Source organism: Ruditapes philippinarum, unplaced genomic scaffold (assembly GCF_026571515.1).
Source record: "Ruditapes philippinarum isolate M1 unplaced genomic scaffold, ASM2657151v2 ctg7632_1_1_1_1, whole genome shotgun sequence".
Taxonomy (NCBI): Eukaryota; Metazoa; Mollusca; class Bivalvia; order Venerida; family Veneridae; genus Ruditapes; species Ruditapes philippinarum.
The window spans coordinates 2,951-23,718 of record NW_026866409.1 but is presented as its reverse complement, the minus strand read 5'-3'; the positions used below and the strand labels follow the sequence as shown (position 1 = coordinate 23,718).

General features: G+C 34.0%; 1 protein-coding gene across 4 annotated transcripts in view; it reads left to right on the top strand.

The window, feature by feature from the left end:
• The window catches only part of LOC132732399 (oxysterol-binding protein 1-like), a 28,508-nt gene extending 8,971 nt beyond the window's left edge, over window positions 1–19,537 (top strand). For 2 of the 4 annotated variants that reach the window (XM_060718812.1, XM_060718816.1), the window contains 11 exons: window positions 3,157–3,337; window positions 5,345–5,441; window positions 5,761–5,884; window positions 6,485–6,508; window positions 10,007–10,201; window positions 10,573–10,818; window positions 12,428–12,545; window positions 14,777–14,976; window positions 15,817–15,983; window positions 16,382–16,602; window positions 18,758–19,535. In XM_060718812.1, coding sequence (XP_060574795.1) covers window positions 3,157–3,337; window positions 5,345–5,441; window positions 5,761–5,884; window positions 6,485–6,508; window positions 10,007–10,201; window positions 10,573–10,818; window positions 12,428–12,545; window positions 14,777–14,976; window positions 15,817–15,983; window positions 16,382–16,602; window positions 18,758–18,903 — 1,719 coding nt within the window. In that variant the 3' untranslated portion in view covers window positions 18,904–19,535. Of the gene's footprint in view, window positions 1–3,156; window positions 3,338–5,344; window positions 5,442–5,760; window positions 5,885–6,484; window positions 6,509–10,006; window positions 10,202–10,572; window positions 10,819–12,427; window positions 12,546–13,704; window positions 13,823–14,776; window positions 14,977–15,816; window positions 15,984–16,381; window positions 16,603–18,757 lie in introns of all 4 variants that reach the window. The other 2 variants (XM_060718813.1, XM_060718814.1) reach the window with 2 other exon arrangements.
• The last annotated feature ends 1,231 nt before the right edge of the window (window positions 19,538–20,768 follow it).

The following is a 20,768-nucleotide window of genomic DNA, read 5'->3' as shown; positions in this document are numbered from 1 at the left end:
ATATACATTTATATACATGTACATATCATTTTGTAAGATGATTCCTTTTAAGGGAAATTTTATATAATATACTGACTGAAAAGCAAACAGTGCAGTCTATGATAGTTGCTGGGACTGGTCACATATTGGGAAGATTCCTTATTAGTGTGAAACAATACCATTCAAATTTTGGAAAGTCGGTGACTTAACTTAGATACCAGCTTTTGCTTTCAAATTATGAAGGAACAAGATATTGACACCTTCCTTCTAGAATAATCTCAGAAAGTTACCATATGACCTTTACAGTGGGTGATTTAAAACAGAACAAAAACTAATAATGTCAGTGGTAGTCTGATAAATTGTACAAGTTTATTTTTATTAACAAGACACATTTACATGCCTTGCTATATGATATTTGAAATAGAGAAAATATTGAAAATTTTATACAAGAATTTTACAGGAATTTTATACAGAAATTTTACAGGAATGTTTATTATGGTCTTGTAATACATGTTATACTTATATACTGTCTACATCTGATATTTGCTAGCAAGATTTAAATCTAGTAAAACATGGAGAAAATAGTTTCTTGCCCAGCAGAAATGTCATTTATAATTCATCTTCTTGTTTATATTGAAAATTGTACTGTGTGTTATTTGACATAACTGTAACTTTATAAGACACCTTTAGAGATGTCGGTTAATGGCATTCTGTAGTACAGACTGTTCTAATTTTTATACCCCCGCACAACAAAGTTGTAAGGGGGTATACTGGAATCAGCTTGTCCGGCCGTCTGTCCGGCCGTCCGTCCGGCTGTCCGTCGGTTTTTTCTTGTCCGCCCAATAACTTAAGATTCCTTTGACCCTCAGTCTTCATATTTGGCATGGAGGTTAGTCATGATTAGTAGATGACCCCTATTGATTTTGAGGTCAAAGGTCAAGTTCACAGATGCCTTGACTTCAAAAAGCTTGTCCGCCCAATAACTTAAGATTCCTTTGACCTACAGTCGTCATATTTGGCATGGAGGTTAGTCATGATTAGTAGATGACCCCTATTGATTTTGAGGTCACTAGGTCAAAGGTCAAGGTCACAGGGGCCTTGACTTTAAAAAGCTTGTCCGCCCAATAACTTAAGATTCCTATGACCCATAGTCTTCATATTTGGCATGGAGGTTAGTCCTGATTAGTAGATGACCCCTATTGACTTTGAGGTCACCAGGTCAAAGGTCAAGGTCACAGGGGCCTTGACTTCAAAAAGCTTGTCCGCCCAATAACTTAAGATTCCTTTGACCAACAGTCTTCATATTTGGCATGGAGGCTAGTCATGATAAGTAGATGACCCCTATTGACTTTGAGGTCACCAGGTCAAAGGTCAAGGTCACAGGGGCTTTGACTTCAAAAAGCTTGTCCGCTCTATAACTTAAGATTCCTATGACCCACAGTCTTCATATTTCGCATGGAGGTTAGTCATGATTAGTAGATGACCCCTATTGATTTTGAGGTCACTAGGTCAAAGGTCAAGGTCACAGGGACTTTGACTTCAAAAAGTTTGTCTGCCCAATAACTTGAAAATCCTTTGACCCACAGTCTTCATATTTGGCATGAATGTCGATCATGATTAGTAGATGACCCCTTTTGATTTTGAGGTCACTGGATCAAAGGCCAAGGTCATAGGGTCTTCGACTTTAAAAAGTTTGTCCACCCATTAACTTAAGATTCCTTTGACTCACAGTCTTCATATTTTGCATGGATGTTGATCATGACAATAAGGTGACCCCTATTGATTTTGAGGTCAAAGGTCAAGGTCACAGGGACCTTGACAAAAAAAGGCTTTTCTTCTCAATTGCTAAAGAATGTCCTGTCCGCAATGTATTGATTTTGACATTTTCACATTTGAAGCATGTAGAATACATAACTTTAGCAATGCACTGGCTTAGTAACCTCAGATTTGGCAGGGAGGTTGTCCTTGAGCTCTAAATGGCCACTGTTGATTCTGACAAAGTGGTATGCGGGGGTATTCACGCCATGATAGTGGCAGTTCTAGTTTAAATTGGTGGCTGCATATTTCAAATAGAAAAAAAGTTAAAGAATGCCCAGAGCAGCAAAATTAAAAATATTGTAAACTGTGGGAGAGGGGGGGGGGGGGTTGTGTACCTGTTTGTGAATTGTAAGTTATTGTAAATGCAGATACAAATCACTCCACTTTACACCTGTTAAAGTAGAATTCAGCTTTTCAATACATGACTGTATGAACATGGTATAAATTAATTTAGAATTTAGAAATACTTAGATGTGTTTATATGTCAATGAGAAGGAACCTTTAAATCTGGCAATTGTGTGTCATTCAATGGAAAGTGACACAATGGTTACCAAAACAAAAGAATGTGTGTGCCTTTAATGTGTAATCAGTGGACGATACTAATGCAGGCTTCGCGAAACTGCTGAAAAATTTGCCTGACATTCAGTCAAACAAACTTTCAATTCTTGTCTGACCGAAAGAACTTTTGTCTGACCGATTTTTTTTTCCCCAAATATAATATATATTATGTATATCGTAATACCTTTGTGTTTGTTTTTTTTAAAGACATAGCAACTTTTAAAGATTTGCAACACAATTTTATTCTCTTAAATAAAACATCAGTTTATCCAGATTGATGGTCCGCGGCCATTTTTCCATTTACCCACAAATTTTCTCGGCAGGCACCTGGACTCGTATTCCTTTTGTTTCCCTTTTCTTTCTTCATTAGATAATTTACGTTTTTTGCCTGGCGTAGCGCAATCGTAATAATGCAGTAACACCAACATTTTCTTCCGAGTACAAGGTCATTGAAAGTCGTATGTATCTAGAATTTGATTGGACACTTATAGTGAAACAGCGAATCAAAACTCGTTTTACATTTTTTTATTCAAGGGAGAAAACTCGGTCTTGATTGGTCTTAAATATACCCCGGTATTCGTACCGGATATAAGGTCCGGAACTCAAAAAAAAAAATATCAGACCGGCCTGATTTTTGCCGGACATGTCCGACGGTCCGGCAACTTTCGCGAAGCCTGCTAATGAAGTTTGTGAGTTTTCATCCAGAATGCAAGAAAGGCAAGTCTGCTCAAGATATTTAGTATAGTAACATTTAAAGTCAGTTTTAATGGAACGTTTACATGTATGTTTGTTATATTTCAGGCATGTGCAGAATTTCTCGAGCTTGCCCAGACTGATGGAAAGAGATGGTACAAAATGTTAGAACACGAGTATAACCAGAAATTAAAGCTACAGGAGCTTCTAGAACAACTTGCCAAAGATCAGAACACGCTGGAAATTCAGGCGAAAAAATCTATGCTACCTGTAACAGGGGAGAATCTAGGTATGTTGATATAATCCTTCTTTAAATAAATTTTGTTTTAGACAGAAATGTTTTCCCGTATGGGGGTACCTGTTTGGCAGAGGTCTTTAGTTTGCTAACTTGCATCAGCTAATGGCCATAGGAATACTAGTATGGTGGTTTATATAAGTGTTGTGGTGTTTTTTTTGTTGTTGTTGATTTTTGTTTTGTTTTCCAACCATTTTTTCAACCATTTAACCACTGAATTTATTAAAGGGACTTTACTGAGGTTTTTTAACATGACCTTTTTGTTTAACATGACCTTTTTGAGATTTTTGTACTCAAATCAGGCTAAGAATTGTATTTACAATCAATTTTTCCATTTAATTCTGAATGTATTTCTTAATATAATCTTGTGCATTATTTTATGTTTCAAGTACCCCGGTTGAAAATCTGCAAGAACTTAAAATGTTTAAGCTTATTAATTTGAGTAGTGTTCCTTTAATAGACTACATGTAATTCAGCTTTATGGACATTATCAATTTTTGGGATATCAATGAGAAAATTTGAAGTTTTTCAGCCAACAGTGTAAAACTTGTAAGACTGAACATCTGTGCAGACTGACCTGGTTCAGAGCCTCTATACTGTTGGCAAAGGCAAATTATCTTTGATTTCATCAGTTCAAAAGTTAAACATTTCTTTTTTTGCCATATTAAAGCCTGGTATTTGCCATATTTAAGCCTGGTTTTTTGCCATATTTAAGCCTGGTTAATCAAGTTTTAAGATCTTTGACTTAATTTGTGTTGAGTAAGCTATCAAGATAACTTTCGGTACATGTAGGCCAGTTTATATAATTCTACGATGATATCCCACTTGTCCTGAAAGATGCACAACAGAAATCTTTTTACCACTTGAAATTCTTGAATGTTGACATAATTATGACCTTCACCCTATTACTTACTTTGTAACAATTAAAGGTACATTGTGCCTCAGAAATGCTTTTATTTTTATTTATCACAAAGCTTTTTAATTTTGGTGTACTTTTAAAGTATCCAGAAAGATACTCATTGGCCAATTACCTGAACCATCTTTTTCATCTGTTGCTTGTCAGCATTAAGTATAACTATAGTAAATGTTTATGCAAGTCAAAATACTTCCTTGTTTACATTTTGCTACTTTTACAACAAATTATTTCACATTTATTGCCACTTTCTTCATGTAACAAGCATTTAAAGATCTCTAAAACCAATATTGAAACATTATAAAAATACATGTTTTGCCCTTTCTAGCGAAGTAAACATTCATTTGTTTCTGAGGCATAATGTACCTTTAAGTTTTCTCGTATATATATGTGTGTGTGCTCAGAGTACAGAATTACAGTCTCAGTATAAACTGACTTGTATAACATAGAAACATCTTCACAGAAGATGAAAATTAAGTTATGTAATGTAAGACATGGTAATAAAAGACTTCAATTTGAGGGTGGGGGGGTGGACTGTGGCTTCTACAAAATCAAGCAGCTGTTTTATTTATTCTCCTACATGATCATCAATTGTAAAAGGATTCTCAGTTTTATCTGCATATTGTGCAGGTTTTGATGGTAAAAATTTCTGAGCCTGTAACTTGTGATTTTTATGTATTTTTCAAAGAGAGACGTTCCTTTAGCATTTGTTTTATTGCCTGTTTAAGTTGGTTAATTTGAAAGTGTAATAATTGTTTCTGTTCTTTCTTGTGTTATTTAATTGAAGATTCCAGTGCAGAAGAGTTTTACTCTATTTTATTATGAAATTGTTTTAAGCAAAGTAATAATCATTCAATAAAACAGCAATTTTCAGTGGAAAACTTTGTACATTGTAACTTTAGAATTTTGAAGTGTTGTGTCATCTGCTCCAGTGTTGTGTAAAACTGACAAATTTGTATTACGACAGATCAAATAAGTACAATTTTAGAACTCTGCAAAACTAATCAATGTTTTGTGTATACCTGGCAGTATTTCAAATTTGTAATTAATATTGATATTATGGAAATATACTTGTATATTTATAACAGGTACTGTGGTATCTGGGTCAGACGAAGATGATTTTGAAGATGCCCTAGATTACCAGGAAGTCATTACATTTCCTGGAACACAGACCCCGTCGCACAGGTAAATGGATATTACAATATTCCCTGTAACTCTTACCTTACTAAATATCTAAAATGGACTTGCCCATCTTTTATTCTGGATAAAACCATTAATAAGTTTTAGGGAAAATAGGTCCTTTCGCATACAGTCTAGAAACAAGAACAATTCTGATTTTCTATGATTTCAATAGAATATGTAACAGCAACTGTTGTCAAAAAGTCAGATAATGATGTACAAGCTAATTGCTTTGTTCCTGTTTAACAAGCATGCAGGAAATGTTGCCATTGGTGATGTGATACCTTGATTTGAATTAAAAGAATTTTCTAATGTAAAATTACAGACGTACAGACAGTGATCTTAGCTTTGAGACGAAGTTGTATGATGGCGAGCAGTACAGTACAGAGTCGGACATAGATGATACTGATGCACCGGAACAAACAATCGGTTTATACCAGACCAAAATTGTACGTTCTCTGTTTTAACTGTTTAATATTGTTGAAATAATGTTTATGATTTTATTGCGTTCAGTATGCTGTTGATTGCATGAAAGATTCTTGAAGCAATTTTTGAATCCGGAAATGTTGGCGGTTTTATTCGTGTTCAGTCGTGCATGAAGGTGCACCTGAGGTCAACCAAATGCATTGTACTTGACAGTCAATAAATGACAGTAACTGTATCAATGAGGCATAAAACCGATTTTAAAGTTATCGGTACAAGTAACGTCCTTGTGAGCTATAAGTAGAAATGGTCTTCTTTAGTCACTGAATCGGAGAGATTTATATTTTAGAATAATACTAAGAGTGCCAAATTGTATACACAGTTAAAGTTAGATGGATTTATTCCATATGAAACCAGATGTTTCAATACTTTTCAAATTCACATCTTTACGTCTGTCAAAACTCCTTATGAACCTAATCCAAGAACCAAATGATTTACCAATAATATTGTATGAACATGTTCCATTGTGCATCAATATTTGTGTTTATATATTTTCTTTGTTTAAGTTTTATCATTTTAGGCTTTTTCATGTGCATTTAGAATTCACAAACAAGTTTTTATTTCAGCATTCGCATTCCGCATGTCATTGGGTATAAATGTTTTTATAATAACATGCTTTAAATGTTTCTTCTCATACCATAAACCATCTGAACTTCCTGTTTAACCCTTAACCTACAGAAATCCATCCTTACAGCTCTGGTTGGCTGGCCATTGAATTTCCAAGTTCGCGTCTTAATAGGATAAGTCTTAAAAGCATATGTTTTTTTTTTTTCTACCCAGATGTTTTGATAGACACTTCCCTGTCTTATGTCAATCTTCCTCCTCCTCTGCTATTCATGAATAATGTTTGTGGGGAATCTGCCACTTACTTGTGGAGAAACAGGTTTTAATGCTGGAATAGAATCCAGAACATCTGTTATGTATCCATGATAATGTATAACCAGAATTTTATTAAAACTGGTGCAAAAAAAAAACAACAAAGAAAACTTACCCTGGTGAATGTGCGTAATGAACTAACCGTGAGGTTTAAAAAATACATTTTCCCTGCTTTGATTTTGGAACAGCTTGTTTGTAGTATTTCAGTGTAAAATATTTAAGAAAAAAATGTTACCAGCAGGGTAGAGCCTTGTCAAACTGCACGCTCATGCAGGCCAGCCTAGTATGTCTTTCTGGCTTATTTATTGCTGGCCAATAGTAGTGGCGAGGGCTAATAGCTTTATATTCATGCTGGTAAGGGCTAAAGGCATGTTTTGCATTGACATTTGAACAGTCTGTTGTTTTCTGAATGAAGGTGCAATATCGTTTTACTCGTTGGTCAGACCGCCAGCTAGCAGTTACAGAGCTTAGTGAGGCTACGTAAACATACAAGCTGGTGTGGTTGTTACGGCTAAATAGAGCCAGTCTGCGTGTGATTCCGATTATAATTTAAAATAAGCTTTATTTTTTCTTCAACTGTTTTGTTTATCATTGTGTTTTGTTTTTCGTTTTGAAACTTGAGCTACCTTCAAACAGGAAAAGTGGACATTTTTTTGTCTATGTTCAAAGTTAAGTCTGTCTAGTGTTTCTCAATTTTCACTGATAATTTGTGTTAATTTGCGATAGTTTGTGTTAACTTTGTGTTTTTACTTTGTCAAGAATGAGATTGTGTTATGTGTGCAGATTACGTTTCAGTAATTTATTGATTTGTCTTAGAATTTAAGCAATTTTCATTGTTGAAAATTTCATTAGCAATTAAATTCTAATTTAAGCAGATAATATTGTGTAGTCATCATGTGAATTTTTCTTATGATGTTTAACCACTGAATTTACTTAATAGATCATAATTATTTTAAACATTGAGATTTTTAAGTTTAATCATTAAAATTAACCCTTACCAACCTAAATATTATAAATGGACTTGTCAATCTGGACTAAACCATTAATAATTTTTAGGGAAAATTTCAAGACATGTATTGACTGAATAGGGAACAGTGCAGACCATGATCAAATGGCAGGGGTGTGTCAGCTGATCTTGGTCTGCACTGGTGGCATGGGTATATTTAGTTGCAGCTTGTGGTTAAGGTGTCTACCTCTCAAACCAGGGATCATGGGTTTGAGCCCTACTTGGGTCACAACCAAGCTTCTTCATAATTATGACAAAATTATGGATAATATCCAGGAAACTTAGATTAATATAATTAATTAAACCTAAGCTAAACCTTTTTGCTAAATTTTAAAATGAACTTTACCTTACCATGCCAAATATTATAATGAACTTTACCCAAACATGCTAAATTTTATAATGAACTTTACCTAATCATGCTAAATTTTGAAATAAACTTTAACCTTACCATACTAAATTTTATAATGAACTTTATCTGGCCATACTAAATTATAAAATGAAGTTTACCTTACCATGCTAAATTTTAAAATGAACTTTACCTTCTTTGTATATGAAACAGTCCATGAGTGGAGAATTTCATTATCAGAATAAAAAAATAATTCTGCCAACAGCATTGAGTCTGGTCAGACTACAGGGGTGTAAAGTCTGGCTTGACAATACTGGTGGCAATGGCCATTCACTTTCATGTCCAGTATGTAAAGGGGTTAATAAAACTGTGTATATTAACATCTTTATAAAGTTAATTTCTAACTATTTTGTTATGCATTAAAGGGACTCCACTTAGGTTTTTTTACATGATCAGACTGGAAATAATTTTTCGGGATTAATGTCCGATTTGATGTAGGTCTAGATTAATAACTTGTTTGCTAAATTTCAGATTATTTGCTCAATCTGTTTTTCCAGAATAATTATTCCAATTGTAAAAACTACTCAAATCTGACTTAGAATAGCACAAAAATACAATTTTCAAGTTATTTCTTAAAATATCTATTATTATTTTGTATATATTATATCTTTCTGTTTTGAGTGCACCAGCTGATCTAATTGTAAGAAATTATTAAAATTTCAGGTTTTTAGGTTTTTCGACCGCAGTGGAGTTCCTTTAATTCTTTATGTAATGAAACTGTGTTTAATATATGAATGCATTTTGGAATTTTGTAGTATGATTGATATTAAACAATGGCTGATAATAGTGTCTACCCTAATATCTAATCTGTAAATTTCTGCCGTCTGCAACAATTCTTTTATGAATATAATGTGAAACAACTCATGTGCTGGTTAAAAGATATGTATATGAAACCAGTCAAGCTTATTATGTATGACATTATCAAAATAATCTAAACCTAAATGCTTAAAAGTTGTCATAATATGTAAGACAGCAAAAACTTCAAGTCTGGTGTTTATTTCTGACATTCTGACTGAAAGAGCATGGAAGAAATATGAAATCCTAGTATCATATTAATTAAAGATATATTATGCGCAAATTTGACATTTGAAAATACGGAGAATTGCTATACGCTGAGTTTCTATTTAAATGTAAAATAAACAAGTTTGGAGTACACACAGAGAAGATTTGTTGATATGTTATGTACACTAAGTTTACACTGTATGAATACAAAGTGTCGTGTTTTTTTTAAAGGAAATAACCATATCAACTTTGCCAAATATAGGGACTGCAGCTTCCCAAACTTAAAAAGCAGCATAATAATCTTAAACATTTTGCAGTCAAACCTGAGAACAAAGGACACTTGAAGAGGAAATCCAAACATAGCCTTTATAGACAAATGGTCTTTATATAGGGGTTACTCAGTTCTATGAAACCAATGAACAGTTGTTGGAAAAAGGTCTTTTAATTTACGGGGTGATCCAGGGTTCCTTTTGGGTCAATTTTAGTTTGTGCCAACAAATTTGCTAGTCAGAAAAAGTTGCAGCCAATGGCTTCAAAGTTGGAGTCATTAATTCTGCAAGAGAGACTGTGATGATGCCTAAGCAGATCTTAATTTAGAGGTGGTTTTTAACTCAGTTTTAACTGTATTTCAGTTTATGACCTGTATTCATATGTGTTAAATTACAAGAGTCCTTCTATGTAATTGTAATGAGTCTTTAGAGAATCAACCATAAGATTACTAAAACAACATAATTTTACTGATTTTGAATTTCATAAAGATATTTCTTTCCATATAGCGTTATACGTTTTAAATTGCAGAAAAAGATGAAGAAGAAAGCTACCCGAATAAATAACTCAGACAATAGTCGGGAAGCACAGAAACCAGCTAGCACAGCATTGATACCTAAACGACAGAGGCGTCTTATCATATCTCCAAAACCTAATTACAGTCTTAACTTGTGGGGCATCATGAAAAACTGTATAGGAAAAGAACTTAGTAAAATTCCAATGCCAGTAAGTTATACTTAGTAAAATATTAATGAAAGTATGTTGCACAAAGTGAAATTTCAATGCCAGTAGGGAGGGTTTCAATTCTATATCAATGTGCTGATATCGGAAACAAAAACACACAGAGGGAAAGGACCATTCTAGAAAATGAGAGTTTTGTATTGGTCAATTTTCAAATTCTGGAATATATTATTAGCTAATCAAATTCTGATAATTTTGAATGGATTCTGTTGTAAAGTTGAGATGAAATTTTTCTTTGTTAAATAACAGAGCAATGGGTTTTTTTGTTCAGAATGTCATGAATTGTTTAGTTTTGTTCATAAAGATCTATCACTGGTGTACTAGTATATTACACGATTTCATCTGTTGTTTTTCAGGTGAATTTCAGTGAACCTTTATCCATGTTACAAAGAATTACGGAAGATTTTGAGTACGCGTCGTTGTTAGACGAGGCGGCGGAGTGCGAAGATTCCACGGAACAGTTAGCATATGTCACAGTGTTTACTATATCCTCATATTCAACTACTATAAATAGAACTACTAAACCTTTTAATCCATTACTCGGTGAAACATATGAATGTGATAGAACGGATGATTTAGGCTGGCGTTCATTAGCGGAACAGGTAACGATGAATCGTTTTGATTTTGATTTTCAACTTCTATAGTTTTGATTTTTTTGTATGAATTTGCCGTGTTTTGATATTTCGTAAGGTCCAGTGTTAATTTTAGGGATTTGAATAACGTTGTGTTATATACTAAAATTAGGCAGTTATAAGTTTCACACTGACCCCTCTTAATTTCTTAAATAGACTGTACCAACTTCCATTTTTTGGGACTGTTCATTATCAGTTTTAAGGGATATGGAGATAGAAATTTAAAGCAATGGTATAGAGCCTGGTCAGAGTGTACAGATGTGCAGGCTGACCAGGCTCTATACTGGTTGCCAAGGTTATTACATTTGTAGGTTAAGGGATAATGAGTAAGGTTGAAGTTAAAATTAAATTCAATGTTTTTTTTCCCTGTTGCCTGTTAAAAAGTTATTTAAATAAAGAAAAATGAAAGGTGATCATTAATAGATTTACATAAATATGCTGTTTCTGTTAAAATAAAACAAAACTTTAGGAAAGATTTTATTCATTTTCAAAAACCTTAGATAATTTATATGCCATACAATGTTAAAGAATTTTAAATTTTTCTTAAGTAGGATAAAGTTATCAGGATAACAAGTCTAAGAATGGCAATATTTAGTCTTTTAAGATGATAAAAAGAAAGAGAGCTGACTAATGCTGTAGAGTTTCAAATGCTCATTGGATGGGTAGGGGGACAGGGCAGAACAGTATAACATACAAGTACCTGCATGTTTACAACTTTACATTTGCAAATATTGTGAGAATTTATCCCCCCTGTTTTCCCAGCTTAAATGCACATCCACGTTTCTCCACCAGAATTTTTGCTAGACTGTTCTATAGAGATTAGCCTGTGTGGCTACTTTTTTCAACCCTAAACCTGCTTGAACCAAAAGTGATTAGCCTATGCCACCAGTATAGAGCCAGGCCAGCCTGCACTTCCCTGTAGCCTGACTAGGCTCATTACTTTAAGTAGCTCTATCGTCATATTTTTAAATAACCCTTTTCCGTTCCAAATTAAAAGTAGGGCAAAGCTGTACACAAATTCAGGAAGTTAAGAGTTTCAGGCTTACCAGTACTTTCTAGTCACTTATGTGGATTCAAGTCCTGCCAGGGAAATTAGATGTACATTGTGAGGTAGCCATCCACTTAGCTTATAGATGATCTTTGATTTTACTGTTGTGACCACTTTATGACTGAAATAATGTCTATATTAGTGGCATTTAGGATATGCCAGCATTATTTTAGGTATGCCACCATTATTTATGGTAGCTACCATTTTTTAACATTTGCCACCATTATTCAACGTATGCCATGATTAGAAAGATTGAAAAGGTGATGTAAAAGATCTAAAACTGTTTTTGGGATCAGTCTTTTAGTGAAAGTTAAATATGATAAGATTGACGACTAAAATTATATGATGGTATCATTTATTATTCAGCCAACAAGATTCCAACAGAATATATAGTTTCACATACTCTCCAAAATAATGCCAAAATGATAACCAGACATTCCCATATTACTGATTTTCCTAATTAATCCTTTCATATTTCACCCAATTCATGCCAACCTATATATATAATCATGATACACGTATTGTTTACAGGTTAGTCACCATCCGCCTACTGCTGCCCTCTGTACGGAGGGTAAAAACTGGAGATTGTGGCAGGAATTCACAATGGGCAGTAAATTTAGAGGAAAATATCTTCAAATTATACCTACGGGTATGTGGTTATAGTGTCACTGAGTGATATGTGTGGGCAATTTTAGTGGTGTCAAACCTGATGAAGATGTATTTGTGACAAGAGATTAAGAAATTTTAGTTTTTTGGATAGAGTATAAAGGCTCATCTGTTGCCATGAAAGAAAATTGTTTTATAGAATTATACAAAAATATTTGTACAAATTTAGTTTGTAAAGAAAGTCAGCTACTTTATAGCAAATATGAATTAAGGGAGCGTTGTATTACAAATGATTGTTGAGCTTATTTAAAACGATTTGGAAAAAACATTTGTTTATTTTAAAAAAATCATATGTATAGGTTAAAAAAAGATGCAAAAATTGAAGCATTTAAATTTTTAGGTGTCACAAATATGTCTTATAATGCATGTGTAATACTGTTACTTTTTTACAGACATTTTCATATACAGAGATTCTGCAATAAATCCTTTTGTTATGTTACTAGAAAAGGAAAAACCCCACAAAAATCTTTTCTTAAAAAGTCATAGATTGAGAATAAAAAAATATCTCACAAGTTGATAATATTTACTATGTATGAATTTGTATGAATTTGTATATTATGAAAATGTCTTGTGGAAAAATTTTATTATATTGAGCTTGAATATTCTATGATTGCTTTTATACCATCCTCAATATATATTCCTCCATATAGTGTCCATTTCTTACCTCTATATAAATCCTACCTTTTGTATACATTTTTCACAATCAGTGGGGGATAAACAAATTAGGTGGGAGGGGATGGGGTGGGGAAGAGTTCCTGAAATTGGTTCCTCATTTTCTTTTAGATCACTACTTTTCTTTAGTTATATATGGTTATTTGCCAATATTTATATCGTATATAAATATATATGAGCCGTGCCATGACAAAACCAACATAATGGATTTGTGACCAGCATGGATTCAGACCAGCCTGTGCATCCGCGCAGTCTGATCAGGATCCATGCTGTTCGCTATCAGTTTCTCTACTTGTTAAAGAGTATGTAAGCGAACAGCATGGATCCTGATCAGACTGCGCAGATGCGCAGGCTGGTCTGGATCCATGCTGGTCGCAAACCCATTATGTTGGTTTTGTCATGGTGCGGTTCATATAATGTTTATTGTCATGGTGAAATCAGAAAGTGACAAGCTAACTTAACATGTGCAGGTTAGTCATCACCCGCCCACTACCTCTGTACATACACAGGGTAGGAAATGGACACTGTGGCAGGAGTTTACTATGGGAAGTAAATTCAGGGGAGCTTATCTCAATATTGTCCCTACAGGTAACATTTAAGTTGTCTCCCTTTTACCTGTACATTGGATTCAATGAATGTTATGGTTTGTAAACATAAACTGGTTCCAAAAGGAACTAGTTTACCCATTCATATTTTTGTTGTGATGATGTTAATTACTGTTTGTTCACAAATTAAATTGAGTATACTCTGTCGGCTTTTATTCCCACTATTTACTGAGTAATTTATGAGGAGTTTATGTGAATGACAAAAGAGCGGACCATTACTAACTATGTTATATCATTTATTCTAACACGACCTGCATTTTCCCTATTGAACGTAGAAGAACCGAATGTGTGTGTTATTATGCTATAAAATCATTGTTTCATGTTCTATATTTAGACATGTGATGTAATCATTATACACGTGACGTAACCACTAAAAATGTGCCGTGCTGACAATAAGTACGGAAACAAATCGGGCGCAATTTAGCTTAATATCAGGTATGGCAGCATGTATTTGTTGATGTCGTGTTAGAATCGAAATAATATATTCAAATCGTTGATTTCATTGCTTGATAAAATCACTGTTTCTCGTTCGGATGCGCATCATTATATCACTCGGGTCACGTCCTCGTGTTAAAATACCACGCATCCTAATTCCAAACAGTGATTTTATTGAGCAATAAAATCAAAGTTTTGGAGATATTATTTCTTAATTCTTATTCCTGAAAACAAGCATATTAGATAATATAATATAATTTCACTTCAGAAATTATTTGTGATTAATAGTCATTTTAGGAGAAATTGGTAATTACTGGTTAGTTATCCAGAGAAAAAACTGGTTAGGTGGATCGGCTGCCTAGAAATGGAAAAAAATATGTTACATCAATGGTGTATTGTTGCCTAGAAATTGGAAAAAGTAATTTAAAATTGGAGTAAAAGAACAAGAGACAAACAAATAATCTAAAATTAAAAATGTTTTTTGTTTTGTTTTGGTTAACAGGTATCGCACATCTCGTCTTTGAAAAATCTGGTAATCACTACACATGGCGTAAAGTGACAACAACTGTGCATAATATAATAGTGGGTAAACTATGGGTAGATCATCATGGTGAAATGGACATTAAAAATCATAAAACTGGTGATAACTGTCACCTCAAGTATTACCCATATAGCTACTTCTCCAGAGATAAACCCAGAAAGGTACGAAAATGGTTTATGATACTGAGTGTTTATCATACTGGTTAATCATACTAATTGTTTATCTCTCTAAGTATAAATGTTTCTGTATTGGTTTATTATACTGGGTGTTTATCAAATTGGTTTATCATACTGGGTGTTTATCAAATTGGTTTATCATACTGATTGTTTGTCATACTGTTTTATCATACTAATTGTTTATTTCTCTAAGTATAAATGTTTTTGTGTAATGGAGAAGATATTCAGTAAGTTTACCTCAAGTATTAGCCAAATAGCTACTTTGAGATAAACCAAGAAAGGTATGGAACTGGTTTTACCGTTTATCATACTGATTGTTTATCATACTGGGTTGTCTTATTGAGTGTTTGTCTCCCTAAGTATAAATGTTCAATATTTGTAGAAAAAAATTACCTCAAGGAAACATGATTTAGTATTTGTAGCAACTTTCTGCTCAAGGCATTGTATGCAGTATTTGTGACAATTTAAATAAGCATAAACATTTGTTAAAACTGTCTGTGACAATTACTGTGAATTCACATATTGTCGTGGGCATGAAATTTTGTGGTTTTGACACAAAGAACATTTTCGTGGGTTCTTAAATTTGTGGACTGTTGGTTTTTTCCTCCAAAGGTAAAATGTAAATAATAGGATGCAAAATCATTTTTACAGCAGACGAAATGAAGTTTCGTTGGATCTTCTTGTTGACCTAGCCACGAAAACCTGGAATATTAGTTCCCCATGAATAAAAACGCTTTTGCAGTAACACATTCAAAATGGTAACAATTTTCATAACTTCTGTTTAGGTAACACATGTTCAATCTTTGTAACAATATTGTGTTACAGGTAACAGGAGTGGTAACGGATTCTAGTGATGCAGCTAAGTGGGTTATAACAGGAACTTGGGATACACAGATGGAAATTGCTCAAGTTTTACAAGTCGACGAGTCATCTAAAAGACCTGTGTTTCAAACAGGCCCTAAAAGAGTTTTATGGACACGGGTGTTACCTCCGTTAGTATAATTGATCTTTATTTTTCATGCTTCTGAATTAACAGTATTTTCTAACGGATCTTTTACTTTTCATGCCCCAAAAATTAGCAGGACAGGTGATATACTTTTAATGTTCATTAAGCAAGTTTGCAAATATGTCTGTCTCCTAGAAAATCCACCATACCTCTGTTAGTTATGAACATGTGTTGTATTTTCAACACATTATATTTCTTGAAATTTTTACACTGTGAAAAATATAGATGTATTCAGGAATTCTGGATCAAAATTGGTAAGAAATATTTCTACACTGTAAAAATAAATATTGTACATGTATTCAGGATCATAATTGATGTCAGGTCTCTTATAATTAAACACATATCTAATCATGGTCACATATCTTCCTTTCTTTTTAAACTCAGGCCAGGGTCAGATAAGATGTACTTTTTTACACAACTTGCAATACAATTGAACGAGCCAGAGGACGATGTAGCGCCGACAGATTCACGGAGACGACCCGACGAGAGACTCATGGAGGACGGAAACTGGGACGAGGCTAACAGGGTCAAAGTTCAACTGGAGGAGAAACAGAGAGCAAAGAGAAAAAAGATGGAGGCCGAGGCCGAGGATTGTCTAAAGAGAGGTCAGTACCGAGGGTGGAGGGATGTGGTAGGGGTGAAGAGTTGTAATGGGGGCAGAGGGATGTGGTAGGGGCAGAGGGTTGTGGTAGGGGTGAAGGGATGTAGTGTATTAATGGGTTTAGTGCAAGTTAAACTGTATTTTCAGCGACCTGCCATATGGTTTTATTAGCTCACCTGTCACAAAGTGACAGGGTGAGCTTTTGTGATCGCTTTTCGTCCGGCGTCCGTCGTCCGTCCGTCGTCCGTCCGTAAACTTTTACTTTAAATGACATCTCCTCATAAACCACTAAGCCAATTTCATCCAAACTTCACAGGAATGTTCCTTTGGTGGTCACCTTTAAAAATTGTTCAAAGAATTTAATTCCATGCAGAACTCTGGTTGCCATGGCAACCGAAAGAAAAAACTTTAAATATCTTCTTTTAAAAAACCCTAAGAGCTAGAGCTTAGATATTTGGCATGGAACATCTTCTAGTGAGTGTCTACCAAGTTTGTTTAAATAAAATCCCTGGGGTCAAAATTGGCCCCGCCCAAGGGGGTCATTGATTTTCCCTATATGCATATAGTAAAAACTTAATAATTCTTCTTTTAAAGAACCCAAAGAGCTAGAGCTAAGATTTTCAGCATGAAACACCTTCTAATGAGTGTGTACCAAGTTTGTTCAAATAAAAGCCCTGGGGTCAAAATTGGCCCCACCCCAGGGGGTCATTGATTTTCCCTATATGCATATAGTTAAAACTTAAAAATTCTTCTTTTAAAGAACCCAAAGAGCTAGAGCTAAGATATTCAGCATGAAACATCTTCTAATGAGTGTGTACCAAGTTTGTTCAAATAAAAGCCCTGGGGTCAAAATTGGCCCCGCCCCAGGGGGTCATTGATTTTCCCTATATGCATATAGTAAAAACTTACAAAATCTTCTTTGAAAGAACTCAAAGAGCTAGAGCTAAGATATTCAGCATGAAACATCTTCTAATGAATGTCTACCAAGTTTGTTCAAATAAAAGCCCTGGGGTCAAAATTGGCCCCGCCCCGGGGGGTCATTGATTTTCCTTATATGTGTATAGCAAAAACTTAAATAATCTTCTTTGAAAAAACCCAAATAGCTAGAGTTTAGATATTAAGCATGAAACATCTTCTAGTGAGTGTCTACAAAGTTTGTTCAAATAATAGCCCTGGGGTCAAAATTGGCCCCGCCCCGGGGGGTCTTGATTTTCCCTATATGCATATAGTAAAAACTTAAAAAATCTTCTTTGAAAAAACCCAAATAGCTAGAGTTAGATATTAAGCATGAAACATCTTCTAATAAGTGTCTACAAAGTTTGTTCAAATAAAAACCCCGGGGTCAAAACTGGCCCCGCCCCAGGGGTGTCATTGTTTTTAACTATATGTGTGTAGTAAAAACTTAAAAATCTTCTTTTAAAAAACCCAATGAACTAGAGCTTAGATGTTTAGCATGAAATATCTTCTTATGGATGTCTACCAAGTTTGTTCAAATAAAAGCCCTTGGGTGAAAATTGGGGGGGGGGGGGGGGATGAGATCATTGTTTTTCATTACATGTGTGTAGTAAAAGCTTAACATTGTGAAACATCTTCTAATGAGTGTCTTCCAAGTTTGTTCAAATAAAAGCCCTGGGGTTTAAACTTGCCCTGCTATGGGGGCCTATATACAGGTGAGCGACCTCAGGGCCATCATGGCCCTCTTGTTAGTCAAAAGATTTAATATTTATCATTATTTACAATAGATTTAAATGCTTTGGCAAATTGCTTCATCTGGCTAGCTGGGGGCGTTCATGCCAGTCTGGTTAATGTCATTAACATCAAACTATTTGCCATTTATTGTTGTGGGTTTGAATCACGACAGGGACTTTGGATTCTTTGATGGGTGGAAGATGTCCAGATAGCTAAGAAACATCCCTTGTTCTACTTGGATGACCATTTATGCCTGAAATAATGCACAGAGGAGCACCTTTGACCCTTTATTATCGGAAAGGCGGGAAAGAATCAATATAATATACAATGTGTTGGTGTGATGTAAATCACAACCAAAAAAGAAAACAATAAAACACCTAGATATTAATTTATTTCCCTCCAACAGCTGATAAATATTTTATGGAGTTTTAGGTTTACAATGATTTGTAATGGTTTGTTTTTTGTTATAGGTGAAGAGCCACCTTGTCATAGACCAATGTGGTTCAAGAGAGAGAAGGACGAGATCACAGGAGAAATGATATTTAAGTCGACGGACAAATACTGGACGTGTAAAGAGAACTCGGAATGGACGGGATGTCCGGATATATATCTGTGATAAATCAGATTCCTCTATGCTGATATAAACTTATGAACGCGATTTGTTATTTATTATGTGATTTTGTTAGCCCCCGAATCCTTTCCGATCCCCTCCTTTCCCGCCTTCTTTCTTAAGGGCGTACAGGCAATATATATGTGGGAGGGGGAGGATAGGTGTGGACGCTGGAAGGACCTTTTTTGATAGGAACAAGATCACTTGTTCATGCAAGCACGATGATATAGAAGTAATTACTGCACTTTGGACATTTATAGAATTATGTTGATTCAAATTTTGAATATCAGAATTGATAATGTTTGTTAAGAATTTCATGGTTGCATTTGTAAACTAAAATTAAATCTTTGAAAATAAATATTCATATATTTGTCTGAAATGGAGAATAAAATTATACAGTTAAAATTAATCTTTAAAACTTTGAATCTACAAAGATTTGTGATCTTTTGATAGATAATTGCTTGGATTCTTCTGTGTTGAGTCAGTGAAACTGTTTATTTTGGTATGTAAACTTACAGTCTTTAGTTCTGTATTCTGAATACTTAGTTTGACAATGTTTAACCTATGCTACCATTATATAGTTAGGACAGCTGGTACATCAAATGCAGTATTGTTAGATTTTATACTGTTGTCTGATCACTTTTAGTGGTCTGACATTGAAATACCTAAAAACTAACAATGGACTTACCCAAAAATCAGAGCAAGGTAAATCCATTAGTCATTGTCAAGGTGTGAAAGGGTTAAATTTTAGTTTATAAATGCAACCATAAATATCATAAAATACAAGTGCACATTGAGTGTCAAGATAAAGTTATTGCATTTTTAAAAGCCAAGATAAAAGTTAAGGTGTAAGATATCAATGATTTTTAATGTCAAGATACGATTATAGAGAGTTTGAATGCCAAGATATAATATTTATGAATGTTAAGGTACAGTTATAGGGAGTTTAAATGTCAAGATATAGAATTTTTGAATGTCAAGATATTGTTGACTTGGCTTGAGGAAGATCATCATTCTTTCAGGAAGTTTTGGGAAAAAGAAAGAAATTTGTAAATTAAGAGAAGTTTTTGTTATAGAAAACTTACTTTTAAAGTTGAGGAAATGTGGTTTATTTGTTGTGTCATTTTTGTTTCAAACCTGGGTCCAAAACACAGAGAAGAGTATATTCATTGTAGACAGAAACAAAATACAGTATAATTGATAACATGATATGGTTTGAAACTGTTGTTTATACTAAACTTTTGTTGTAAAGCTTTAGAAAAGATTAGATCCTGGTTTCATAAAATGACAGGGGTTTGGAGAATTTTGAACTATACTGTACTACAGAATGACCAAAGATTTAGGCATGTATTGTAATGTATAGCTGTCCGTTACTAAGTGTTGCATTGTTTTGAATATTGATGTACAAATATTCAGACAAATTTTTATCATTTTAACTTTAATCTTTAACCTGCTGAAATGGACTTGTCCAACTGGTTTCATTACTTTGGAAATGTCCATTTTCAATTTAGGGGAAATCAAGATAAAAATTTATAAAGCTTTTTAAAAGTTACATAGCCAACAGTATAGAGCCTGGTCAAACTGCATGGATGTGCAGGCTGGTCTTGAGTCTATTCTTGTGGCAAAAGCTAAACATTTCAGTTTCGGCAGGGTAACGGTTAAAGTTTACAAAGTTAAATAAAGAAAAATGTTAATCAGTATCAGGAACCCTGAAAGCAATATCATAATTATATCATTATTTTAAAAGAAATGTTACTTATAATCACATATCCAAATCTATTCTACACGTGTGTCTTTTTTAGATTTTCCAGAGCAATTAGTGATTAAATTTGTTATGTTTTTTGTAATTTTACCATGACTAATTGTATTGT